Here is a 27490-nt window from a genome sequence, read left to right on the forward strand (position 1 = left end):
AATTCTCACAACATCAGGCTAAAGCTGCGACTGGAAGCTAAAGCTAACGCCGTTCTCGGATCATTTTTCACAACACACACAGAGGCAGAAACATGTCAGACACGGTGAGATATAAACCTCACAGAGTCTTTCATTGTCTGAAATGAAACGAAAAGAAAAAAGGGGCAAATTAGTGTTTTTGTGGCTGTTGCCTCGTATGTGATTATCTAACATGCTAACTGTTAGCTCATGTAGCTGCAGGCCCAGAGCTCACTGCTTATTTTGCTGCTTAGCTTAGCGGCTAGCTTCGGTTTCAGTTCATTTTCAAAGTTCTGATACCAAACATTAAGCTTTACCTGCATTTTGAAACCGAAATATACAAATATGTCAACCTTAGTGTTGTTAAAGTCAGTGAAATGAAGCCTGCAGGCCTGTTTACATGTGTAGCTGGCCTTTAAATGTTTTGTGTTTTGCTTATTTATTGTCTTTTTAGGAGACAAAACCATCCAGCCAAGACGGCGGGGATAAGAAGGACGGAGAGTACATCAAATTGAAAGTGATCGGTCAGGTGGGTAGAAATGCAGGTGTGATGGATGGGACTCACTGAGCTCAACATAGGAATATGCAGCTTTGGACAGTAGTTGATCATCAACAAATAGGACTGAGTGAAGAAACTTAATCGAGAGTTTTCTGCTGCATGAGACACTTGTGAGATAAATGCTACATGTAGCCTGTAGTTACTTGTTTATAAAGATCCACCAATATGGAATATCAGGGTTGATGAAAATAACAGTTGTGGTATATACCATGATATAACTAATAATACTATTCTCACAATATGTTTATATTTTGTGTTTTTTCACTTACCTTCTTGTGTGTGTTTCTGCTGCTTCTCATCATCACTGTTTCCTTCCGCCCACAGGACAGCAGTGAAATCCACTTTAAGGTGAAAATGACGACACATCTAAAAAAGCTGAAGGAGTCTTACAGCCAGAGACAGGTATGAGGATAGAGGAAGTCTGAGCTTTTTGTAGATGTTCAACTCCAGCAGCACCAGAGGCCGTTATTTCATACCGCTTTGCGTTGGTGTGTTTCTTCCAGGGCGTCCCAGCGAGCACGCTAAGGTTTCTGTTTGAAGGACAGAGAATCGCAGATAACCAAACTCCGAAAGAGGTAAACTTGTCTCTCTTGTCTTGAGCATCCCTTTGTCTGAACTGTCCAACATCTTCATCTGGATTACTCTGCTCTATTTTATGATCATGACTAGGAGTGATGAGAACTGAAGGACATTTATTCTGTTGCTAATGTATGTCTCTCCTGTCTCTGCTGTGTGTTCATGTCAGCTGGGGATGGAGGACGAGGACGTCATCGAGGTTTATCAAGAACAGACCGGCGGACTTCGGAACGATTAAACCTCCTGCATTTCTAAATCTTTTTTTTCTCTTATTTTGTATTTTATTTTGTATGTATGTACGTATTTTTGTTCAGTTTCAAACCATCTGGATCAAAACCGACTCTATCAGGGCTTCCATGTGTGTGAGGGCGGGAAGGTGAACGGACTGAGGTAAGGACGAGGAAAAGGACAGTGGGTCTGCGGTACTCTGAAGTGCAGGGATGTTCATGTTGTTGACTCGAGCAATAGCATTCAATCACATATTTTTGTTTTTTATCCCATTTTCTTTTCGGGAGTCAGCAGAAGCAAATAACTCTGTCAAGGAACAAGCTGCATTAAAGGAATAGTTCACCCAACAGGAAAATGTTGTCATCATCTTCACATATGTATGAACATTTCAAGACAAGATCAGTTGTCAATGGAGCTTTGCTTCACTTTCCTCTAAAGGAAACTAATGTTTTCATGAAACTCCTGATAATTTCAGTGTTTGGAAACCAAGCAGTTTCACTAAGGGTCCAAAAGGTTCAGTATTTACTCGTTTAACAAATAGACTTTTAGAAGTTGTTGTGCACTACAGCGGAAAGCAGACACTTGTGTTTTGAAATATAATGTAATTTAAGCATCCATTTTAAAGAGCAAAATTTAGCAGTTACATGATGCTGAGGAAGTCGAGACGTGTTGATATCCACTTGTATGATTTTTAGGTCCCCGACATTAAGCATCTGTGTGCCACGTGGTTTTAAAGTGGATGTCAGGAGAAATTAGATGTTGATAATGTTATGTCTTGATGCAAATATTTGACTATTGAAGAAGCTGCCTGACAATAAAACAAGTTTGAGGAAACTGAAACAAAGCTGCATCAGCTGAGCAGACAGCGTCTCAAATACATTTTCTGGATGCACTATTCCTTTAAGTCTGTCTGAGGTGAGCAGCCATTAAAACTGGCTTCATCCTCCTTTTCATTCGTACAAAAATAAGTCGCTTGCACACCTGTTGTTTTTCCCGAGGAGATGTGACGAGGAGTTTGACACCAAGTTAGACGCGAAAGATGCAGTTGTTTGTACACGAGGCAGTTCACTCCAGATGTTTTCTGTAATTACATTCAGGGCATTGAGCAGACAGTGTGTGCTGATAAACAGCTGGATTACTGGACAGTCAGTCTCTCTGTAACTCATCCTCAAAACCACTTGTTATGAAATTTAGTTCCTGTAGATCTGAGTCATTTTCATTTACAGCCTGTGTTTGAAGGACTGCACCATAATCAAATTGTAAAATTCTGGTAATAATTGACCTGATATGATAATATTTGAGATTTGAAACATTTTTCTAAATGATAATTGTGCTTTACTTGTATATGTTGTATTCAGTATTAGAGTGTGTTTGAATGATCTACCATATGTATCTCCAGTGTGGTTTTTAATTTATATTGGAGGGTTTCATTCTGTGATTATATATTGAAATATATACCCGTTCTGGAAACATTTTTCTGGCTGACAGTCACAGTGGTTTGACCTCAGATGACTCTGTCCTCCAGCAGCTGGTGCAGACAGACAGTCCGACTGCTCGTCTGTGAACAGTGACATGTTAAACTGTGCTGTCAGCGCTAGTTTTTAAAGCGTTCCTTTTTGTTTTTGGGATGAAATTCTTAATCTGTGTTCTGTATAAAGTTCCTCAAGAAGGTGAAGATCACTCGCAGCCCCGAACTGTGTGTGGATCCCAAAGACAGGTCAACTCCTGAGGGGTGAAAGAACCAGTAACACAGAAAAAACATGTCGATGTCTGTTGACACTCTGGTTGTTTCACTCTTCAGAGATAGTCGAGATGTCAGGTCAGAGCTGCAGTGGATGATGGGTAAACTGCACCTCTGGGACTCATTTGCTTTCAGTGCATACAGCATGTATCCAGAAGCTGTCTCCACTGCCAGACATTACACTCCAAAAGCAAATTAAAAGGAAATAATGATCCTTTTCTAAACGAAGCGAAGCAGCGATTACAGATCATCTAGAAAACGGCCGTCACTCCACAGAGGTGTGTGGAATCAAAACAAACAGGAAAACTGTCACCTCAATTGGATTTTCCCAGCCTGAGCGCCTGTTATCATTTCTCCACCCAACCCCCCCAACCCCCCCTCCCCGGGCAGGAAGGGCTGTGATTTGAGCCATAACACTGATCTCAGCGAGGTGAAGGGACTGTTCATCATTAGAGGAACATTGATACAGATGGTTTGAAATTCTGGAGATGAGCTTTTTGCTTTTTTTGAATAAAATATTTAAGAAAAAACTTCTGTTATCCTTCGTATATTATTAAATAGTATGTTGACTTCCTCTACCTGTAACTCCAGTATTTATTGTAAAGGTTTTAATTATTGGAAATTAGAGGCCCACAACTACAGATAGTATTTATATATGAAGAAAAGGTGAAGAAATTAGACTCTAGATTATTCAGATCAGTCAAATATGTAAAGGTAATTAATGAAACAGTTGGTTTACACAGCATTGTATGTGCAAAGATATTTTAAAAGCATTTCCTTAACAGTAGTTATTCATTTACTCATCATTTTGTCTTATAATAAAACCAGGGATTGTCAGACGCTTCACTGCTGCAGCAACACAGAACCAATGAAGGGCCAGGGATCAAATCTAAGGTGACTAAAAGTGACAGGGTCAAAGGTCAAAGCCCTCTGGAGACAAAGGATAAATAAAGCCTCTTTCTCCTCTGGATGTCATTCATATTCATATATATATATTTTATATTACTGAGATGATGTTTATTTCAGTCCAAATATATTTATATCTATATTTATATAATATCTGCAAACATAAAACAAACAAAATAAGTTGCAGACCTCACTGGTCGTTATCTCAAAGAGGGTAAGAAAGGAAAACTCCACTCTATATAAATCTTCCCTTCATTCCACATGCTGATCATGGTGTGCAACCACAATAACAGACCCCACCCCATGCAACATCAAAACATTAGTTCCTACAGAATATGAAACAGATCTTTTTAAATATTTATTCTTCTTCTTTTATTTATTTATGTTAATTAACAAAAATATTCCTCTATTTAAAAACGTTGATTGTTCTCAAATATTTTAAATGAAATTACTAAATGAACTTAAAAATGTAAAAAAAAAAAAAAAATCGTAAAAAAAGGCAGCGACACAGACTGTTTGGTCATCTAAAGAGGAAGTGGTGACACAAAATAAAAGACCCATTCATTATTTTACAACAAGCACATGTACACAGCTGATCTACAGCAGCAGGTCTGAATGGAACAATGTGCATCAGCTTATGATTCTATATTTGCTTATGTACATCACTGTCGCCACGAAACTACATTTACACCTACAGCCACGTTAATGTGTCAGTCAGTACAACACTGCAGCTTTAAAACAGCTGGGGGGGGGGGGGGGGGGGGCATGCAGCAGAGGGCCACAGGCTGAACTCAGTCTGAAGCATGAACCGGCATCAGGTCTGTTTGCTGTCAAGAGATGAATCATTCACTTCGATCTCCCGCCGAGTGTAAAAGCAGATGAGTCGAGGCGACAGCTGTGGCTGTGCCGTGTCTGACGAGATGAATAAATCAAACTGTGTGTGTGGAGCGCGAGCAGCTGTGTGTCTCTGCTGGAAACAGATTGAGACTCAGATACAACTTTGTGTTTTTTCCCCTCTTTCTGTTTTGCAGCCTCTCACTCTCTCTCCTTCAAGTCAGAGCCGGACGTCCAGACGAGCTGATCACAGATGTTCCTGAGACTCAAAAGCTGCGTTGTTGTTCCCCCGGCCGGCGGTCACAGATGATGCAGGTAACGACCCGTCCAGGTGGATCCTGGGTTGCGGCCTCTCTGGTAACCTGTACATGCAGAAAACCACCCCAGAGACAACCATCAGGAACGTTCCCACCATCCCCACCCCTATGCCGCACCCCACGTGTTGCGAATCAGGCGCCTGGGGCATCTTGAAATCCGAGGGGAACCTGATGGTCTGATTGGTCACCACTGAGGTCAGATTCCACAGGAGAGGGATGAGGGACATCATGGCGGCCGTCAGGCACAGGGCACCGGTGGCGAAGAACCATAAGCGGATTGGCCGGCTCTTCTCCACCCCAAAGTAGACGTTCCTCAGGGTGTAAACGCCGCTGGTGTTCCCACAAAGCCCCGCCAGCAGAGACAGCATCATGAGCACCTGACCCGCCACAATCTCTGGAGGCGTGAAGGCCTCCGTCAGGCCGATGTGCTTGCAGTGCATGACCCTGAAGCCGGGGGTCACCTCCGTGAAGCTGTTGAAGCACGCCCTCCACACGCCCACCCAGGCCACGCCGGAGCTGATGACCTCCCTGTCCGACACCAGCCACACCCTCCACTGGATGAGTCCAAGGGCCACAGCGGTCAGAGTCCAGCCCACGCAGCTCAGCCAAAGGGCGGCGAGCTGAGCGTGGGCCGTGTGGGCTAAGTACGTCATCGTGGAGGAAGTCCTGATCCCACCCAAACGTCATCAGGGGGTCAAAGTCAGGCGGAAGGTGTCATGTTGAAACTCTCCGTGAATCTGGTGCTGCAGCTCATTCAGCCTCGTTTACTTTCTCCCCACCTTCTTTTTCCCCCTGATGCTCTTTTGTGACCTGCGTTACCTGGAAACACGTGCAGCTCACACACACACACACACACACACACCTCCTCACTACTCAACCAACAGCAGAGCAAGGACTGGATATCACGTTCAAAACAGTGGTACTTCCTGTTTATACGTTATGATTATGCATCATGCTAACTGATGCTACATTACATGCTAACGTTTCATTTTAACATGCTACTGTTGCCATGGTAGCAAAACATTATTAATGGTGAGGGAGGAAACAGAAATCTGGATGTTTCTCACTCTGATTTTAACGATCTCTTTTTAAATTTAATATATTTAATAAAAACGTGAATCAACCTGACAAACAGATTTTTAACAAATAAAGCTTTTGCATTAAATTATTTAATTTAAAAATACTAAAACTGACACCTACTCTGAGTATATGAATCACCACGTCAAGATTAAAAGGCTGTAATTAATTGAAATCAGTTATAAATTCATTAGATTCGTACCTGAGTGCCGTCTGTGAGCCGCCTTCAAACTCTTGACCAGGAAACAGACTGACCGTCACTTCCTCATCTTGTCAATAAAAACCTAGATACAGTTTCCCATCATAACTGTAAATGATTGACAGTATATAGACTCAGACAGAGGCGGGGCCTTACAGTCTGACTGCAGTTGTTCCAGTTGAGCTGGTTTATTTATCCTAAAATAACATTGCGTTTCATTGGTAAAGTGACCTCGGTTCAAATCAGGACAACAATGTTAGAAACTGAATAAAGAAGATTTTTTTGTGTAAAATCTAATTTATGGCCGTAGAAAAAATTTGCCAATTATTTACATTAAACTGCCTATTTTTTATTTTATATTTGTGTATAATAAATACAGCTGAAGAGAAATTTGTTTCCTCACAAATCATCAGAGAAAAAGATTAAACACTGTTTCTCTGGTGTGAATCGATTAAAGACGCTCCGATGAAAATCAGGTATTTGACCTTGTTCACGCCCATAAGCTTGGCCTCTGTTAGGACGTTATCATCAGGTGCAGTAAACGAGCTGTGAAACGTCCCAGCGTGGGGCTGTAAAAGTTCCTGTCGTTGACGTCATCACTGACCGTCAACAACAGGAAACCGAAGGGCGTCAGGATTTTACAGGATTATAAAAGGCCTGGTGAAAAACATGAAACGCCTGTGACAAAGATTTACTCTGGTATCATCGTAAAAACTAAAAAAATATCAGAAGCAGCACAAAAATCCTTCAGTTAGGTTCTTCCCAACCAAAGAAAACAAAAGCTGCAGTGACTGTTTAAACATGTTAATGCCGTTAACATTATTTGTTTTTCTCATTGAACACGCAGAAACTTTTAGAAACGTATTAACGAGACACTGTGGTGAAACTTTATTATTAAAGTTTGATTTTCTTGAAACAACGTTTTCTAAAATCTGATTTCTGCAGCGAGCGTTTGTAAAAATAGAAGAAAAAAAAAGTGATTGGACATAAAAGCAGAAGAAGACAGGAGGAGCAGGTCTCTCAGCTTAATCATTTTATTGCTTTCAAGTTGGTGAAAGAGCCACTGCATACATCAAGTGTGGGCCATACCCACATCAGTCCATGTGGATCACAGTGGGGGGGGGGGGGCTACAGTAGGCACGTCTTCAGATAAATATGTGGCGTCCCCTAAAAGGACCAAAGCAGAGAGTAAAGTGCTAACTTCATCATTAACCTCCATGGAAAACACCAGCTGCACCTCAGTCCCTTGAAGTAGAAAACGTACAGGAGTCAGGAGGATGTCTGGATGGGAGCTTCAGCTAAAAGCACCAAGTGTGAGTGAAAGCCTGAAATGATCAACGTCTGCGCTGCCGGAACGAGTCGGCGTCGTCTCTCTCCGGTTCTCGGATCCGCCTCTAAGTCCAGCGTGAATCAGAGAGCTCCACTCAGGAGGACGACGAGGAATCAAACTCTTCGTTTCATTTCATCGGGAAACAAGAAATACGTCAAGAGTCAAATTAAATTACCGGGAAAACATCTTCCCTTTCTCCATACACGTCTTCAAAAAAAGAAAAAAGAAAAAAGGCTACAATAAATTACTAGAAAATATTTCTTTGAAACTTAAAACACACGCGATGATGATTCATTACAAACAGCCACGAGCAGCGGAGGCGTGAGCTCATGATGCAGCTTCAGTCCAGCTCAGGAAACACAGATATGAAAGGGAGGAGATGAAGAGACGAGCACATGTGTGTGTTCACACACCGGCTGAGGAATTATAGTTTGGGGATTTTTCAAAGCTCGGTGTCTCTGGGGGGCGTTCAGGAGCAGGAACACTGGCGGCCTGAAAGGAGCCTGTGAGTCAGAGGATTTATCTGTGGAGATGAAATCATGGCCGCCTCAATAAAATACTCAAAGTCATGATTAGTGGGACACTGAGACATGAGTGTCCAGAGCGAAGTGAAGTTTGGGAAGTTTTACATGAAATCAAATGAATCAATTAATCAACAAAAGGACGCTGTTGTTCCAGAGTGAGTTTCTGGATCCAGAAGACGGTGACGGGAGGGAAAGACCAGAATCTCCTTCAGTACGTTGATGAGCCAATTTCAACCACAGGAACTTTTGTGTCTGTGGTTACAGTTTGTTTAATCACTGATGCGTCACATCGTCTCTCCGGCTTCTTGTCTGGACATTAAGTGAAATATCTGAGGCCTGAGTGAAGCCGCCATTTATCTTCTCGCTGAGTGAGTCATCTTTAGTTTCCTGGTAGAAAACGGCCTCGTGGGAAATTATTATTGGTATTAATCGTGAGAAATAATAACGAGCATGAAACAAGAGGCTTGAAGTCGTCTCAATCTAACAAAGACATTAATATCAAAAATGCTACATGTTGCACCTTCACTTGCGGTCCAGGCGCCCGGTCCTGATCCAGGACGTCGGCATCAGAGCAGCGGCCTCTGCTCCAGCGGCAGACTGTCCAACAGGCACTTGAGCTGCTCCTCGCCCAGCTTGATCTTGTCCTCCAGTTTGCGCTGCTCGATGATGAGAGCCGACTTCATCTTGACGAAGTGCCGGTAGTCGTCCAGGCTCCCGGCGTCCAGGTGCACCTCCATGATCCCGGAGACCAGCCGCTCTCGACGATCCAGGTTCTCCTTCAGCTCCTTGGCGTCCTCGTGCTGCCGCATCAGCAGCTTGCGTTTCTCCGTCAGGGTGCGCTGACGGAGAACGGATATTAATGATTAATAATATATATATTAATGAATGATATTACTGTGTTTCTCCTCTGCCCTCGTGGGACCGCGGCGGTTACCTTCTCCTCTGGCGGAGCTTCGTCCTCCAGGCTGTTGAGGGCGTTCTCCACGCGGGCGAGCCGCCCCGACAGCGACAGCAGCAGGCTCACCACTTTGTCCAGGTCGCCCACGAACATGCGGAACTTGTCGAGCTGGTTGGGCTGACAGAGGCGCTGCACGGTGGCCTCCACCTCGCGGCCCAGAGTCTCGTTGTCCTCCACGTCCTCCTGCAGGCTCTGCCGGGCCTCCCGCAGCACCTCCAGCTTCCTCGCCAGGCTGGAGATCAGCTCTTGCTGGAGGAGGAGAAGAAGAAAGAGTCCAACTTACACACGATAACGACAACAACTCTCTCCGATGAGCAGATCTCTGTCTCAGTTCGTGTGTTTTACCTTTTTACTGGCCAGGTCGACGTCGAGCTCGTCCTCAGAGTCCTGCTCCTCCAGCTGCACCTGCATGTCCTTCATCTTGATGAGCAGCTCGGCTTTAGGAGCCGATGTGTTGTAGTAGGAGGAGCTGGGCACCAGGGAGGCTGCTGCTGACACACACACATCCTCCTCCTCCCTCCTGACACACACACACACACACACACACACACACACACACACACACACACACAGTTAAAATCGATCTTGTAGTCCTGGCTGTAATGAAGCCTCTGCCCAGCAGGGGGCAGGCTGACTGAAGGTTGAACCACTCCCTCATGTTCACTGTATTCTCTCTTTTTAATCACAGTTTTTACATTTGTAGTGAATTTATTGAAATGATAAAACTCACACACACAGGTTAAAGGTTAAAGGTTAAAGGTTAAAGGATGCAGCAGCAGGTGTTGCGTCTCCCACCTGTCCATGCTCCTGGGGGAGGCGGTGGGCAGCCTGGAGCTGGCGGAGGCCCTCCTCCGCTGCTGGGCTCCCTCCAGGATCTGCTCCTCTGAGGGGAAGAGTCCCTCCATGAGGTCCATGGTGGTCTTCCTGCCGCTCTGGTCGAGGATGTCCACCAGGGACTTGTCTTTGCCCATGATGTCCCTGGCCAGTTCCTCTCTCTTGGCGTCCTCCTCCGAGCGCCGCAGCTCGGGCGCCGACTCCTGGGCCGGCGCCGAAGCCTGCCCCGGGTCCGGAGCGGCCTGGCGGGTGTAGGCGCTGAACAGGGACGAGGCCGGGTGCTCTGTGGCGCCCAGGCAGGGGACGTGGGGCGGCGGCCCGAAGAAGCTGCAGGTGTCGCCGCTTTGGGGCAGGTAGGCCCGCCCCTCCCGATCTGAGCTGCTCTCGGCGTGGACGATCCTCACGGGGACTTTCCTCACTAGACTCTTCACATCCATCACTTCTGCAAACCTCGACTCATTCTCCGACCTGAACACGAGACAGATAGTTTTTTAATAAACACCAGAGCTGCGCCGGCGACTGATCGTACGCCACCAGAGGAAAAGGTCACAGCTGCCAAGTGGCTTCTACAAAATTACAGCCTCCACTTTGATTCGTCTCCGGCTGCTGAGGAAATCTACGACGTGCACGATCAGACTGAATAACCTGCTGCTTCATTACTCGAGATCTGACGTATAAATCTGTTTATCTGTTGTTGTTTTGTTTGTCACCGTCTCACTTCCCCTCCATGTGTCTTCTTCCATGTTTACCTGGAGCCGTTATTCTAAGCCTCTTTTATTAGAGGAGGAGGAAAAGCTTTACATAACGAGGGGCAGTGAGGAGACATGGAGGCCTTTGCTAAGCTGCTTACCTGAGCGGTGAGTCATCCCACACGGACACGGCCGGCGGCTTGTCGGTCAGTCTCAGCGGTGCGAACTGCGGCGAGGGAGACCGCGCTCGGTCCGCCGTGGGCAGAGACAGAGCGTCCGCCCAGGAGGAGAACGGGGATGGAGAGGAGGAAGGTGGAGGTGGCTGCTCCTTCTCCTGCTCAGTGTCTACATCTCCTTCGCTCATGTCTGGTCCGGGTGTCCTGCTGAGGTGAGGGGAGCTGGCCGGGGCGGGGCCCGCGGACGAGCCCCGAGCAGCAGCATGGTGCTGGGTGTCGGAGCTGGATCTGGACAGAGGCTGGAGCGCTGACTGGTCGGCCTGGGCCCCAGCGAGGAATTCCTGGGAGGAGGATGTGGTTTCTGGGCCTAAATGGGGCCTGGGCGGCGGCAGGAGGCCCTTGGTTTGTGGAGGCTGGGCTGGATGCTGGGAGCCAGGGTTGGGGCTGAGGCTACGAGGGCCAGAGGAGAGGGTGGTGTGGGAGGGATTGGCGGCATCTGGTTTGGTCCTGTGGTCAGAGAGGCCCGGGATTGGGCCCTCGTTTCTGGGGGCCGGCGGGGCCGCCTGTGGGCTGTGGTCAGGCTGGTATCGCTGCCTGTTCTCTGACTTCCCTCTAGAGGTCAAAAGAAAGACAAACCTCATCAGAACCAAAAAATAAAAACATTAAACGTCCCACAGTGAGTCGCTCTGTGTCCTACAGGAAAACAGAGACGTAATTATTCTTTTAATTTCACAATCAAACAAAACATTGATTCTTTCCGTCTTTATCAAGCCGTTAAACTCTTTATTACAGGTTCTGAAGAGAAAGGCTCAGAAACGTTCGACCCATCTTTACTGTGTTTTTCAGTCGTTCTGGGAATCAAGTCAAACTCCATCAACACAACATGAGTCACAGTCGTTCTGAGCCACAGCTCTGTTTAGAACAACAAGTCTGTGACTGTGGTTTTAGTACATCAAAAAAAACACTGTGAAATGAAACTGTAAATTCAATTAACTCTCTCTTTATTATAATCATTATTTACCTTTTAACTGCAATATCAACGTTAGCATTTAAAAAACATCCTTTGCTAACGAAGACTTTACTGAAACATTATTCCCCTTCATTTTAATCAGGCTCTTCAAAGCAACAACCATGTACAAATAAGTGAATAAAGTTTAAAAGAACCTCTAGACGTTTGGTGAAAAAATAAAATCCAGTAATTCTGAATTTAATGCTTCAAACTGCTCTTAATTTGCAAGAGTAAAAAGACTGGCCAATTAAATTCACCTTACATTTATTATGAACATGTTTAAACCTCTTATTGATGTACAAAGCAAGGAGGAGAAGTCTCTCTTTACGCTTCAAATTAGGCATAAAATAACATATAAAAGAGGTTTTGGTTGATGATGAACGTAAAGCAAAAGACTTCCGTGGTTCATCTTGTTCAAACACCAGCCACTAAGACGAGGTGAGGTAACAGCAGAGACAGAATTCTTAGCTTTGTTGAATATCACATTTCCTGCAGGGTGTTACGTCCGACCCTGAGCAGAACACAGCCCACTAACAAAAGGAGCAAATGCTGAGGATTAATTTCACCTTTTGACCAAGAAAACGATCACGCAGACGACGGATAAGTTGCTCTTTGTCAGGAGCAGCTTAAGAATGAACTGATACACCCTCCACCCGCCGTAACTCAGCAGTAACTTTACTACAGGAGTCCAGGAGGAACTCATCACCTCAACACGAGCTCCGACAACAGGAGATAGATTTCATTTCCTTTCAGGCCCGGGAAACGGAGACCTGTCCTCTTTCTGCTCTGAAATCTCACCACTCTAACACATTCCACATTTACATGAAACTCCACAAGCATTTCCTTTTGGCGGATGTTTCTGAGCAGGAAGGTGTTCAGCACATATGGATGTTGATGCTGTTGGACCTGACCTGACAACCCCTGGGACATCCTGCCACCCGTCAGATTTTGTTTTCCAGTTTATGTTTCTTTGCTTTACCCACGTGATTTTAAATGTTATCTTATATATATATTCACAGTACAAACAAACTAGGATCTCACCTGGTGGTGTAAGTGCTCTGCTGGGCTTGAGGGTCTCTCCATGATGAAGGAATATTCTGCAAAATAAAAGGTAAAGTTAAGGCCTTTGTTAAACGCAGCCTGCCGTCAACAGAAGATGACAGCAGTAGTCTGTTGTTGCATCTTCTTGTGGTCGTGCACGTTACCTCATGACTTAGTTGTCAGATCCAGAAATATAAAAACCCACCTGTGTGTAGAAGTCTGCAGAGGGGGACGATCTGGATCTCTCATGGACGCAGATGGTCTTCTCCTCAGAATCTGCGTCTAAGATATTCTCTGCAGAGTGATACCTCCCTTGCGTCTTGGCCTCCGACGACTTCTTCTGCTTGTTCCACGTGGCCTGGTACTCGGCGAAGGTGCCGAGCCTCTGCTGCTCCAGTGAGGTCTGCATGTGTCCGGGGTTGAGGAGGTGGTAGGGGTCCGCGGGGGGGTGAGCCTCCTCAGGTTCTCCAGACGGAGTTCTCTGTTTGAGTTTCTCGCCGAGGTCTGCGTTCAGGTTTGAACCCTGACTGGACTTCAGCACAGGTCTGGAGAACGCCGGTTTGGCCTCAAAGAACTTCCTCCGTTCTCCGAAGGACCCTGTTTGAGGTTCTCCCTCCACTCCTACCTTGTCGATCTTGTCAGGCTCTGAGAAGGAGTGCGTCCTCTTTGCCAGGGGGAAGCGCTTACGTCCTCTGATGCGTGCGTTGGAGGTTTTAACTGCCTGCGCCTCCGGTCCAAGGGGCTCCAGGTCTCGTCTCTGGAAGGAGGTGGCCTGGAGGACCCTGGCCTGCGCCTCCTTCAGGTGGTCCTTGTAGGTGTTGGAAAAGGAGACGCTGGAAGACGTAGAAGTCTCTGTGGATCTCCAGTCCTCTCCCTCCTCGTCTTCTGCGTCGCAGGTCAGCGTGGCGGCGCTGCGGCTCTTCTGCAGCTGAGCTCGTTTCTGCTGGATCTCCTTGCGGAGGGTTGTGGCGTAACGGTCGCTGCGGCGATTCGCTTTTCCACTGCCGCTGGCCATGGTGTCACCAGCATCCTGGGTGGACATGACACCCACGGTCGTCGCTGCCGGTTGTCTCTCGGCCAGACTCCTGCTCTCCTGGGCCAGCGAGTGGAGAAGCGGCGTTTTCAGCGGGGATATCCGGTGGTCTTCTTGAGGCACCCATGGGTCTTGCTGCCTTGAAAGACTGTTTTTATGATCAATACTTTGATGTGTTGAAAAGTGTCTTTTCATGTCATGCGTGTGTCCTTCACTTCTCTTTGCAGCATCCTCTGGGCTGCGGCCTGGAGCCGAGTGTTCAGACGTCTGGTGGTCATAATGAAGACCGTTCCCAGGATGGGAATGACCGTTGCGCTCCTTATTTTCACTGTAAGGCGCCTGGGACTGAGGTAGAGGAAACTTCGCCTTAACGTTTGCCTTCAGGGAACCTTGGAAACCTGGTTCATTGCTGTTTACCCGGTGAGGTTTCTCTGCTTTCACCTGCCTGAGCTCAGCGGTCTGAACCGAATGCTTGCTCGCCATGCTGTAGTATCTGCTGTGGCCCCCACCCTCCAGGTTTGGGTTCGCAGCAGAACCTGTCGTGGCGGCCGCGGAGTGCCGGACGTGTTTGCGGCCGAAGATGTTTGTGGGCAGATCCTGGAGGCTGCGATAGTAGTTTCCCACACTCTGGGTCTTGGTGGGAGGGGCAGATCTAGTCTGCAGGTAGAGGGGGCTTTCGTCGCTGTACTGCCTCTGGTGGGTGGGAGCCTGGGTGTAATGAGACTGTCGGACATCAGTGCTGGACAGGGAGAAGAGTTTGTTGGGGTGCAGCTGGTTGTGGTTGTGGTCAGCTGCCGTGTTGGGATGGAGGAAGTCTTTGGTGGGGAGGGGGTTGAAGCTCCGTCTGGCCTCTGAGGTTTTCTCCTGGTGAGATCTGAGGCCGTTCTGTTCTTTGTTCTCAGACTGTTTTTCAACTGATCTGCCGTTGTTCTTTGTCGGACCGCTCGGCCCTTCAGAGTAAGGGAACACCTTCGTGGCGGCAAAACTGTCGCTGCGCAGGGGAGGAGGTGGGGGAGGAGGAGACTGGGACTTCTTCTTCTCCGGTACCTGCCACACCGGGCCGGTGCCGGGTCGACCTGCAACTGAAACCCGAGAGGCGGGCTGCTCCTCTGCCCGCGACCCCTCCCAGCCTCCGCTCCCCAGCGTCGGCTGCAGGTACCGGGGCCGCCCGGCCTGCTGAGGCCCTTCGCTCTGAAGGCCCTTGAAGAAAATGTTCTCGGTGCTCGTGCCCTTCCTCCCTGAGGCGCTCTGCTCATGAGCCGGAGGGCTGGAGCCGTTGGAGAAACAGCTGAACCCGGAGTCTCTCTTGCCTCCTGGTCCACAGAGCGGCTCAGTGCTGCTGATGTATTTGGTCGGGGAAAGACGACCTGCTGGGTAGAGATGAGACGGACGGTCCAGTCTCTCCATGTTGTTCACTGAGCTGAACTGACTGGGTGGCTGACAATGAGGCTTCTGATCCGCTTGTGTGGACGACTCTTTGGGCCTGAGGTCGGGAAAAAAGTCATGTTTGAATTTGATGAATTATTGTTCTATTATCACAAAGTTACCTGACTGAACAGACGATATTCTGGGCCAACAGACGACTCACCTTGCTTCATGTTTTGGTTGCCAGACTGGTGCTGGAGTGGCCTCTCTCCCAGCGGGCTCCGACTCCTCTTCTGTCAGCTTGGAGGAGTGCCAGGTATGAGGCCGTGAGCCCGGATCATTCTTCCTGCAAGGCAGCGAGCAAACAAAACACTTTACACTATCGCAGGGGAGTATTTGACGTTTCAGCTCCTGTTTCTCTCAGGAGAAGACAGGTGGCACATTTGTCATGTGTTTTGGCACCAACATCATTCTCGTCCAACAGAAGTGCACAGAGTTCAGACGGTGCAAAGACTCTCCAATGAAAACTGCAGCTTCAAGTACACTTCATTCAGTTGAGCGGGTTTTTTCGTCCACAATAAAACTGTGGTTTATTGTTTTCACATAATCTGCATTTCAGAATCCGTTAGATTTCATAAGAGACTTTGGTTTGTTGTTCATCAAAATACTTGTGTGCACATTTCAAACTCTTCTGGCCTGGAAATCCAATTAAAATGAATAACCTGCTCTTATAAAACCACCCACACCTTGGAACGAAGCTTAGAAACATAAACTGATAACCGTACTGTGATATTCACTTTGCTCACACCGAACCGGCACATACCCTTTGAAGCGGTTCTTCCTGGAGAGCATGTTGAAAGGGAAAATAATTACAGGTGTTTAATAGATCATGTAATCACACAGTGTATTAAACCAGAGACAAAACCAACATCACAGGACTGAACTAATGACGACTGAAGAGTATTTGGTTTGGACAACTAGCACCAAAAGAGAAAGGACAGAAATCACGAGGTAAAAACTGCACGACCACAGGGACACAAACTACCAGCAAACACAGCGGGACGCGTCTGGATGACGGTACCTCATAGAGCTTCGCAAAATCTTGGTGAGAAAGCTCCTCGCCACGTGAACTTCGGTTTCTGACGGCATTGTGCGTGGCGCAGATACGACGTCAACCATTTTAGGCCTGATGGGCGGCGAGCGAGAGGAGGCAAAGGAAACGTTGGCGTCAAACATGAACAGAAGCAGAAACTGAATTTGAGGTTTATTTTAATTACAGCTGATAATTAGGACAATCAGTATTTTTCAAAGCTGAAACGTGACTTTATTTTGCACTAAATCCCGGAGCAGCTTTTATCCAGAGTGAACTTCATGTGTGTTTCTGGGTGAAGCCGTCTTTTATTGTGAAGAGCTTTCACAACAGGAGAGGGAGACAGATCTGTCACAGCCATCTGGCCCAGACAGAGCTTAGCTGCTTAGCTTTGAGAAAAATTAGACGAATGTGAACCGGATCCACGGGATGGAGAGGAAATCTGCCTCCCTCCCACCACAACCTCCTCCACCTCAGCTGAAACTATCAGACGGTTTTATGTGCACAAAAAAAAGGAACTTGACATTTCAAATGCTGATCTTTGGGGAGGTTGTTTTCCAAGTTCAAATGTCAGACCCAAGTGAAATCTCTCAGCCAAATGAGACTTCAGTCACCCTGACCGAAACTTTAACCCTGCCAGGCCGTGATGGAGACGCTGCATTCCTTCAGAGGAGGAATGCAGGGAGGTATTTTCCCTCCCTGCCGTGCCCTCGCTTCAAGTGGGACATCTCTGTTGGCCATCTCCCAGAGTCCCAGAGTCCCAGAGTCTCCCAGTCGCTGCCATGGAATAAAGAGAGAGCAGCATCTTTCCGACTCTGATTTCTTTACTAATCTTGTTGTGGGTTTGACTTTCTCCGTCCACAGAAACATAAGATTAGAGCGAAGAAGGAAGGGAAAGAAAAGAAAGTCAAAACTCAAGGTCAATACAACCACTGGCTGCTTGTAAAGGTGATAAAAGTTTATTATGATGTTTCTGGACAAAAACGATGCAGATGCAAAATCTTTGCACTGCACCTCAGAAATCAGCTGTGGCTGAGACAGGTAGCTTTCATCGCTCTGCAAATCCAGGAGTCTGTGTGTTATGGGTTTGTCATTTCCAGGATGTTTTTAATAAAACACAAAACAAACGTCAGTTTCAGGTGTTTTTAAAATCACGATAACTTATGCAGCAGCAAACAGGACTGTGTTTGATCCCAAACTGTTACTTTAACATAAACCCCTTCGCTGCCTCTGCTCCATGTGACACAAAGTGAGAGTTGCGTTGCCTCCAAACAAGCCCCCGCACAAAGGAAATGCAAATGTCCCCTTTTCTAAAGCGCAGAGGGCCTATTGTCAGGGGATACAGCTGGTCTGTCACAGATATTCCACCGGGGAGGAGACGCCACCGCTCACTCCCAGGAAACATGAGTCCAACTCAGGCCGAGCTCATTCAAGAAAACACCGAACTGAAACACAGCTGACCCACTTGGCTGCAGGAGCATCCGAAGTCTCGCTGATCTCATCACTGACTGAGATTCACTCCACAAACATAAAAACAAAGGGGTGAAATCTGAACGTGGACGACAGCGATTTGTCCTGAGCTCCACTAGAAACATGAAGACATCATTTTCTATTTCCTAAACTGAAAAATAAAAATAATCATTAGACAAAAAAAGTTGTTCAGTTAGATGCAAAAATCAAGATATTAAGATTTCAACCTGTTTTCAATGCAAATCAACATGTTTCTATTCAGCTTTGCAGAGGTTTGTCTCTTGAAAACAAAAGATGCAGAAGAATTAACAACATTAAACCTGATTTTAGCAAATAATCCGAGTCACAAACTGGTTGAAATGTTTTTCCTGCTCTCACAGATTTGTTTAAAGAAAATCTGAAAAGAAAATCTGAAGTGATGATGATGGAGATGTTGGTGAAATGAAGCAACAACAAAACATGGGAACTTACCAGCTTTCTGGTAACTGTTCTCTCCTCTGTGTGTGTGTGTGTGTGTGTGTGTGTGTGTGTGTGTGTGTGTGTGTGTGTGTGTGTGATCTGTCTGCGTGACACCTCTGCAGCCAACTCCTTCAAAAACAATTCGGGACAGGAAGAAAAAGAGATGCACTTTGACACCACTACTCCCACCAGTCTGACAGAAACAAGCACTGAGGAATCTGGCACCTCCTCCTCCTCCTCCTCCTCCTCCTCCCAGTATGAACACACACAAACACACTCCACCTTGTGCTGGAGGAGATTTCCCCGGGGGATTATGAGGGGGGGATTTGAGACGAAGGGGGAGGAGTTATCATCCTGTCCCGTGTCCTTGCTGCGATCTAGTGTTTGGACTCTAAGTGTGTGGACCACAACACCTCGGCAGCTCCGTCTGTCACAGATAAAGGAACAGTGACGGATGCTCACGAGCATCTTTCACAGCAGTGGCAGTAACTTATTATCACGTCGACTTTATCCGTAACTGAGTCTTTAAAGTCGTGTTTTCTTCAAACAGGTGCAGCAAGAACGTCTCAGTCTGTTTCCAAGTATTTTCTGATTCAAACCACCGACTACATAAAAACAAATACACGTGCTTCTTTTTAAAGGATTTATGAGATTATCAGACTGCACTTTGTCCAGTTATCAGTCTGTCTGTGATAGTTTACATTTCACAACCTCGCCTCTCTGCTCCAGATCTACTTCAGTGTCCTTGTCAGGAAACTCGGCCCGGTCAGGAATGTTTGGCCTGGGCCCACGTCTGTTTTGAGAGATACCAGCCAATGTCAGACTGAGGGGGAGGAGGAGGGGGAGGAGGCAGATACCGAGTGGCTCCTTCAGCATGGAATGACTCCTCTGCTGAGGGGAGGAGAAGCAGTAGGAGTCAAAGAGTCTTGGTCTGTGTGTCTGTGAAACTAAAATCACCCCAAAATGTAAGTGTAAATTTAGTTCAGCCACTTTATAAATGAGGCAAAAAAATGATGATTTATGGATCTGAGCACTTTTTTTTTTTTACATGGTCAAGGTCATCGACAGACACACAAAAAGTTTTATCTTTAGGTTTTCTGACCCTGATCACTGGATTCAACTATGATCCACACGACTGATCACACAATCAATAGAAATAGATCAAGATGGCGTTTTATCCAACATCTCCGGTTGTCAGTGATGTCAATTCCCTACAGACGTCTTCTAATCACCAGTTCGGCCACTAGGGGGCGCTCAACGGCCACTTCAACTATTTCACTGCTTCAAATCCATCAGGCGACTATTTTGATCATCGATTCATTTTTCAAACAAAGAGTTCCTGTATTAAAGGTCCGTTAAAGTATAAAAGTACATGTCCATGTGTTGTTTCATGATATTAATACTTAAAACGAGCTGTCAGGACGTTGTGATGTCACAACAAAGCAGTCACCAAGCCCCGCCCACCTGGACCCACCATCCAAACCTTGCAGGATTTGGTTTCTCTGCGTGTTTTTACCTGAAATCTGCTATATTTTTACTGGATCACTCAGAAAACAGTCAGCCAATCAGAAGAGAGGCTCAGAGCCTCCTCTCTTCTGATTGGCTCACCGACCTGTTGTTACTAGAGCTCCAGAGAGAAGCCTGAGAGAGGAGATGTGAAACTACACTGAGATGGTTTTAGGTTCTTTAAAGCACAAATATATCTTCTTATGGATCAACAATATGAGCTTTAAGATTCTTTTCTCTGCTTTATATCCCAGGAGACTGAATATCTTTGGGTTTTACCTGCTGGTTGAAACCGTCACCTGTGATTCAGAGAAACTAGGATGGATATTTTCATAATTTCCTAATATTTTACAGACTAAATGATTAATAATAATGTAAATAATGGTTAGCTGCAGCTCTAGTTTCCTCACTTTTTGTCTTGCTCAGGATTCCTCCAATACTCAATCCTCCATTCAAACAAACCCTGGTACAACAATCACTGTCGCTCTTATCAAATCACTGCCATTTCCTCTCCTAACCGTCATCTCTGTCACTCCCCCGCCAGCTCCTGTCAGGCAGCTCAGAGGTGACACATGTTGCTGATTCACCAGCTTGTGGCCACTGGAGGCCAAACAGCCACCAGCACCACCACCACCACCAGCAGCAGCAGCAGCAGCAGCCGCCGCTGCAGCGGCCGCAGCAGCAGCAGCAGCCTGTGGGGCCGACCTCGCCGCGCTGAGCTCCAAACACAGCCACACAATAGAAAGTGCCAGCGTCATCACAGCTGGGCTTATCGGTGTGTGTCACTGCCCGCACCGGCAACAAGAAAATAAAGAGAGGAGGGAGCCTGGAGAACGTAACACGCTTCGACAGAGGTCAGACCTCAAGACGGCCAACAGCTGGAACATCTGGCAAAGCCTGGAACAACAATCAGGCCTTTGATTTAGGCTCTCGTTCATTTTACATTTCACTTCTTCTCAACAACATCCACCTGTAGCACAACAACACAATATTCATTCATTGCAGCTACATCTTGATTCAGTGGCTGATTCCTGTGACTCATGGAGGACACAAACAAACTTTACTCAAACAGAAAATGCTGGCGTTTATTTTATGTTGCATTAAAGTGGAAAAGGGAAGAAATTGTAATAATATGGGAAAATAGGGTGTAAAATTAAAATACTTTAAGATTTTCTATGAATTTAAAAGGATTCTCTACATGATTTTTAGTCCCTAAATTAAATTATTTATCTTTGTTTTAAGCCAAAAGAAATTTCGCCACTGTTTCCTGTAAAGGCAGCGGGTAGATAGTGTGTGTGTGTGTGTGTGTGTGTGTGTGTGTGTGTGTGTGTGTGAGAGAGAGAGAGAGAGAGGGACAACAGGTTTAAGGGCTGTAACAATGATTTGACACAAACATAAACCGCCTTGTAAATTCACAGAGAAACACTGCGACACATGAATCCATTACACACACACACACACACACACACACACACACACACACACACACACAGTTTACCTGCACTAATGTTGTCATCTGTCCTTTTTCTCCACCTTCACATGAATCCTCAGGACGTTTAAGAAAACAGAGGAAATTCCCTTCCAGCAGTTCGTCAGGTTGTTTTTCTACATTAACAGCTGATCCTTCTGGAAAATGGGTCACTGCTGTTCAACCTTTATGAGTGTGAAAACAACTATCTGCTATCTGCTATCTCAAACTCATTCGCCGCTTCCTGATCTAATCCCATTTGTCATGATTGAATCAGAGGAGATGAAATAAAAAGAGGCAGAGGCAGAAAAAGAAAGAGACAAGAGGGAGGTAGAGAGGAAGAGGAAATACCTGGGAGTGGAAAATCTTCTCTTTATCTTCTAAAAAGCAAACATGTCCAGAGAGAGGAGAGAAGCAGACAGGAGCGCCCACTCTGTGCTTGTTGGAGTAGCCAAAGCCCCTGAAAACAATGGGCTCTGCTGATATGGCCTATCCCACTAAGTAGTGTCAACTCACCTAGGCAACATGGACCGTACCACTGCTGCTGCAAACAGGGGAGGACGCCTGCACTGAGGCAGCTCTGAGGACGGCTGAGCGCCCCCTCGGAGCAAGTTTTTAAACCTTCCCTCTCGATATACACCTGACGTTCCCTCTCTGAATCACCTCCGATCGGGTGTTTTTTCCCTGCAGAAGCTGGTTGTTGAAACACAACCGTCGTTCCACCTTTCCCTCCTGTTGACTCGACCCGCTCTGCAAAGCTGAGCCCAGGCCCCGTGGCTTTGCAACTAGTAATTGGATTCAGGATTTAAGTCTCTCTTGCCATTTTCCCAGTGAGCAGATGAGTATGTAATTCTGACATCAGTGTAAAGGAGAAAAGGTTTTAAGAAGCAACTATAGAGGTTTTTCTTCTACAACCTCCTTTACAGTATGGGTCTTTAATTTAATCTCAATTTCATCTCTTTATTTCCCCTTAGATTTCCTCTGAATTTTACAGTTTACATAGATATTCAGTTAAAATAATTAATTAATGGCAATAATGCTGGTGATGAATTAAATGTTTAAGTGATTTTTCAGTTGAAATCAACAGAGACTCTCTGGATCGAGCTTCTCCAATAAGAGGAGTCGTCACTAAATCAGCATCTTTGGGTTTTGGAGAATTGATGAAATAAAACGACTTTTTAGACTTTTAATCGATGTGTGACTTAGACAGCAACCCTGTCTGTGTTTTATCACCTCATCACAAATCACAAACCTGATCCTCATTCCTAAAAGCCAGGACACGAGTCAAAGGGAGGAACAGAAAAATATTCACCCAATGCTTTTTTTCCCTGTTATTTCAAATCACTGTAAGAGGCTTTGGTCCTTATAAAAAGTAAAACACACACACACACACACACACACACACACACACACACACACACACACACACACACACACACACACACACACACACACACACTTCCAATGGACTCAAGCCTCCACAGGGTGGAGCTAATTCATCATCTGCTTCCTGTCACTCGGACAAAATGTGACTTTAGACAGAAGTAATGGAGTGAAGCTGAAACGACTAGACAATTAATTGAATAGCAGATAACAATTAACTGAACATTTAAATAGAAACACTAAACTAACTCCACTGATACGTTACTGACTGTAATCTCATTTCTAGACAAACAGTCACACTCACAGTGCAGACGCTCCTGCACTGGAGTCAAACACAGCAGCAACACACACACCTGGTTCATAACGAGTGAACATCGTCAAGACAACAAGCTGCAGGTGTGGAGCGACTCAAACGTGAGAAGGAAAATAAAACAAACAAAACAATACAAAAATAAAATAAAATAATAAACTTACTGGTTAAAATCAACAGGTGTGGGGGAAAATATAAATCAATCAGCTGGTCTGTAAAGTCCAAAGTCAGAAAAAGGATCCGCATTCTGTTTTAATTTTAATAAAACAAAGTTTTCATCTACAGAGATCTTCGTCAGGCGCTGTCAAATCTATAAAGTGTCAGAAAATAGAGAAAAATACCCATCACAAGTTCCCAGAGCGACTTCAGGTGAGAGGACGACTTTGAATGTCTTGTTTTGTCCGAGCATCAACCTCCAACGCTCAAGTGCTGAAAACTGCAGTTCCTCTAATGACCACAAGAGCCGAGCTCCAACAGTGAGTCAATCCCCCATAGACTCCACAAATAAACATGTTTACAACCAGGTACAAAAAACTGTTTGTTTCTGTAGCTGATTTCCTCATTCATGACACCTGTTTATATAACTCATCTATTTACATTTTATTAAGGACTTAAGTTATGTATAATTGAGGGCGTGGCCTCTTTCAGTGACAGGTGGACACTGCCAAGATGGCAACGGTGGGGCATCTCACTCTGAGCTTCAAAAACCTGTGGGTGACGTCACAGAGGTACGTCCATCTTTGTTTACAGTCTGCGTTTTTGTCTAAATTCTGAATATTTTTATTTAATAATGATAAAAAAAACAGAGAAAACACTGTTACTACAATATCAAGTTCAAATAGAAAAATAATGAAGCATGCTTAATAATGTTTACTGTCAGTATTCACATAATCCCTGCTCACTGAAGGCTGTCCTGACCTGAGGGCTGAACTGGGCTAAAGGTCGACCCCCTCGACCACCAGTAGAGTGAGAGTGGTGCTGGTTTGAGGTGGGTCGGTGTCGCAGCGGCCGACAGAGGGAGGGACTCCCCTCTGTCTCATCTACGAGTCATTATCTGAGCTCTGAAATAACAGCGTTGGCTGGAGCCTGACTGCCTCCACAATACCCGCTTTTGTTTTACCCTCAGGGGCAAACGAGCAGCGAGAGGCCCATGTGTGAGGCTGTGAGGCTGGGTCTGCCTCAGCCCACCCCCCCTTAATAAGAGGAATTAATGGTTGGTGAAGAAACATAGTGGGATTTTAGGAGTTTTAGGACACAAAGTTTGTTTACAACTAATTCAGACTATTTCAGACCAAATTTTATTGCGGTGAAGTTGAGAAAATCGACCTATTTAGTTTCATTTACTTGTGTTTCTCACACTAAGGCGCCAAAACTCAGGCATCTGCTGGTTCTGTACCTTCGGACCACCAGGGTCAGGGTCTTGTGGGAGCTCTTCACCAGGCAGATGGCCTCCTGACGGGAGCCGCTGAGGGGAACGGCGTTCACGCTCACCATCTCGTCACCGGCCTGCAGATGGACCGCTGCCGCCGCGCTGCCCTCCTCCACCTGAGCACATAGACACCAAATACAGGTGCAGCAGGAAGTCAGTTATTTCAAAAGATCTCAAAATAAATCAACTTCAAATCTCAGGGGCAATTAAAAAAATATTTCAAATGATTTTATGTCACAACACTTTTAATCTAGGTCACATTCTGTTTAGCTGAGGATATCATAGGTACAACAACCATTTCTATTTCTTTTCTCCATCAGTGTTTCATTCAGGACGTCATTTCATCCTGCGCTGGGCGGAAACCTGAGCTCTCTGATTAAAAATTAAATCCTGCACCGGCTGTAACTTAGGGAGTCGGCGGTGCGTGGCTCCAGGTAAGATGCAGTTCACACCTGCACACAGAGAAAGCTCCTGGTATCTGCTGTGCAACATGTTTCATATAAAGAATTAGCACTGCAAGATAAAGTGACTCCTTATGAAGGTTTAGCATCAATTAATTCAATTTGAGGTTTTAAATTTGAACATTTGACTTTATATTCTAAACTTAGAGTTCAGATTTTTAACTCGACGTGTAATATCTCACACAGCAGTGATGTTCAGTATGAAAGAAGACAGCTGCTCTCAGTAAAGGCCAATATTTCAGACACCGAACGGCTTTAAATTCTGCACCATGACTCTAATTAAGATGAAACTGTTTGAGCTGATGAAGGTGTTTCCAAAACCCAGAGCTCAGTCCACACCTTACAAACAGTGTCTCACGTTTCCTCCTATGATGTTTTCTTGTTTGTTTGTATCTGACACGTTGCACAGCAGCAGTAAATAAATAAACTTTGTGAATGAAATGAAATAAACAATTTAAAAGTGAAAATGAATAATGAAAATGAAGGTTTGAGCTCTGGTGCAAAAGAACTACGTCACCTTGGTGATGACCAGAAGCTCTCGGTGCTCGGTTCCTCCCCTCAGGGTGAAGCCCCAGGGCGCTTTGCCTCGGAGCAGCACCTCCACCAGCTCCTCATCCTCCTCGCCTTCCTCCCCTCCCCTCTCCTCGTCCGTGCGGCCTCGCCACTTGTCCACCTCCCTCCACCACTTCATCCTTCCTGCCGAAACCCTCAGGTCGTCTCTGTAGTCCACGGCATCCATGACGCCTGCCGTGCAGTGGGCTCCATCGACATCGGTTCACTCTGACAGGCTGAGGAGCCAAAACACCATTCATTATATTTAAATTCATTTCCAAATATAGGAGCAGCAGGTGAAATATGGGGAATATTATGGGAATATTATCAAAATTATAACTGGAATGATTAGATTATTATCTGATCATCAGAAAATTAACACACATCTATTCTAATAATTGATTAATAACAAATATATCTTTATTTGAGCTTTTCAGATGTGAATATTTATTTGTTATCTTTATCTAATATGATAAAACATGATATATATATATATATATATATAATTCAGTTAAATGTCAAAACAAAATGAAGCTACTCGACATAGCAGATCAAGCTAATTATAACTAAGCTAATTGTGATCTTATTAACGCTTTTTTACCATCAATAACAACTAAAACTAATTGTTAATCGATTTTTTGTTAAGTTTAAGAGCTTTAACTTACTTGTAAATGATGTTCTCTGCACAAAAGCTTTCGACAAACAAATGACAAACGACAAACCACAGGTGAGCGACTCCGTTTCTCCGTGAGAGCTCCAACAGGTGAGGCGCGAGCTCTGTCTTAATTAGTTGTTAATTTAAATTGAACTGAATCACTCGGACAGACTCGGACAGAGTTTCGGTGTCTCAACCCCCCTCCACGGCCTCTCTGTGGAGCTTACACCGCCCCAGGCTGAGCTATCCACCGTCCGGCTCCTCAACACCTCCTCTCCTCTGTCCGTTAAAAAAAAAATAAAAAAATCCCCTCCGTCCGTTTACTTTTACAGACGTAGGCGGTGATGTCACCGCGCCCCCTGGCGGCGACGTGCGGCGTCACGAGGCTGTGAGTTGCCTTAAGGTGCTTCTCGTAAAATTCCGCTTTCTTCTTCTTTTCTTCTTTGTTTGTTTCTTATTTCTTTCTTACTCCTGCCCTGCAGCCACTCTTCTTACCTGTCTATAATTTCTTACCTCAGCTGTTCAGATGTATTTGCCTCTTCCTTTGCCATTGCTCCCATAAAGTGACTCTACCTGTCCTGTCTGTATGTCGTTGGGTCCTCACTGATCCTGACGTGACCACAGACAACAAAAGCATAAATAGTTCATATTAATGTCGGAGTTGTTGCAGTTAACAATATAAGCGTGAAATTAAACAGGGTTATTTTCCAGATTTGGCAGTGATAATTTCTGAATGTTTAACTTACTCTTTCTGACCACTAGATGGCAGTATACACACATCATGTAGATCGATGTGGTTAATATTAATACCTTAACATAAAAATAACCAGGTTATAGTTTAAAATACAACAATAAAACAGAGACTGGAACAAGAAAAGCTCAATTCTTTAGACTTTTTTATATTATCTCTTACAAATGTGTACAAATTATTTAACAAACAAGTATGAAATACAAAGGACATCAAACATGGTTTTATATGATACTGACCAAGCTTTCAATCAGTGAAAAATTTGCACATATGCCAAATAATTGTATTAATTACAGTAGCTTATATAAAAATTAACTAGCTTCACAGTCAGAATCAGAATTAAGTTTATAGCCAAGTAGGCTTTCACATACAAGGGACTTGCTTCAGTGTTTTGGTGCAAAACAATAGACACAGTGAGAAGAAAGTAAAAAAACATATGAAATCAGATGGCCTCAACCCAAAACCTTTTAGCCCACCTCATCTGTTCTCAAGTATCATATCAATACCTGAACATCTCACATCTTATGGCTCGCCTCAGTCAAGTG

General features: G+C 45.3%; 3 protein-coding genes across 3 annotated transcripts; 1 reads left to right on the top strand and 2 right to left on the bottom strand.

The window, feature by feature from the left end:
• Window position 1: 1 nt before the first annotated feature.
• On the top strand, window positions 2-3628 carry sumo1 (small ubiquitin-like modifier 1). The gene is made up of 5 exons (XM_022746626.1): window positions 2-104; window positions 473-547; window positions 902-979; window positions 1081-1152; window positions 1323-3628. The coding sequence occupies exons 1-5, from the start codon at window positions 93-95 to the stop codon at window positions 1389-1391; spliced, it is 306 nt and encodes a 101-aa protein (XP_022602347.1). The 5' UTR covers window positions 2-92; the 3' UTR covers window positions 1392-3628.
• A 1159-nt stretch (window positions 3629-4787) lies between these two features.
• Window positions 4788-6008, bottom strand: LOC111222760 (claudin-34-like). The gene has a single exon (XM_022746599.1). It carries the CDS (start codon window positions 5830-5832, stop codon window positions 5110-5112), a length of 723 nt encoding a protein of 240 aa, XP_022602320.1. The 5' UTR covers window positions 5833-6008; the 3' UTR covers window positions 4788-5109.
• Window positions 6009-7520: 1512 nt separating this feature from the next.
• LOC111222722 (protein Shroom2-like) lies at window positions 7521-25681 on the bottom strand. The gene is made up of 10 exons (XM_022746541.1): window positions 25508-25681; window positions 24497-24645; window positions 15638-15760; window positions 13222-15532; window positions 13017-13072; window positions 10952-11578; window positions 10063-10569; window positions 9613-9787; window positions 9244-9516; window positions 7521-9148 (listed from the first exon to the last, which is right to left on the bottom strand). Exons 1-10 carry the CDS (start codon window positions 25679-25681, stop codon window positions 8876-8878), a joined length of 4668 nt encoding a protein of 1555 aa, XP_022602262.1. The 3' UTR covers window positions 7521-8875.
• Window positions 25682-27490: the final 1809 nt, after the last annotated feature.

Source organism: Seriola dumerili, unplaced genomic scaffold (genome assembly GCF_002260705.1).
Source record: "Seriola dumerili isolate Sdu_G_001 unplaced genomic scaffold, Sdu_1.0 BDQW01000105.1, whole genome shotgun sequence".
In the NCBI taxonomy this organism is placed as follows: Eukaryota; Metazoa; Chordata; class Actinopteri; order Carangiformes; family Carangidae; genus Seriola; species Seriola dumerili.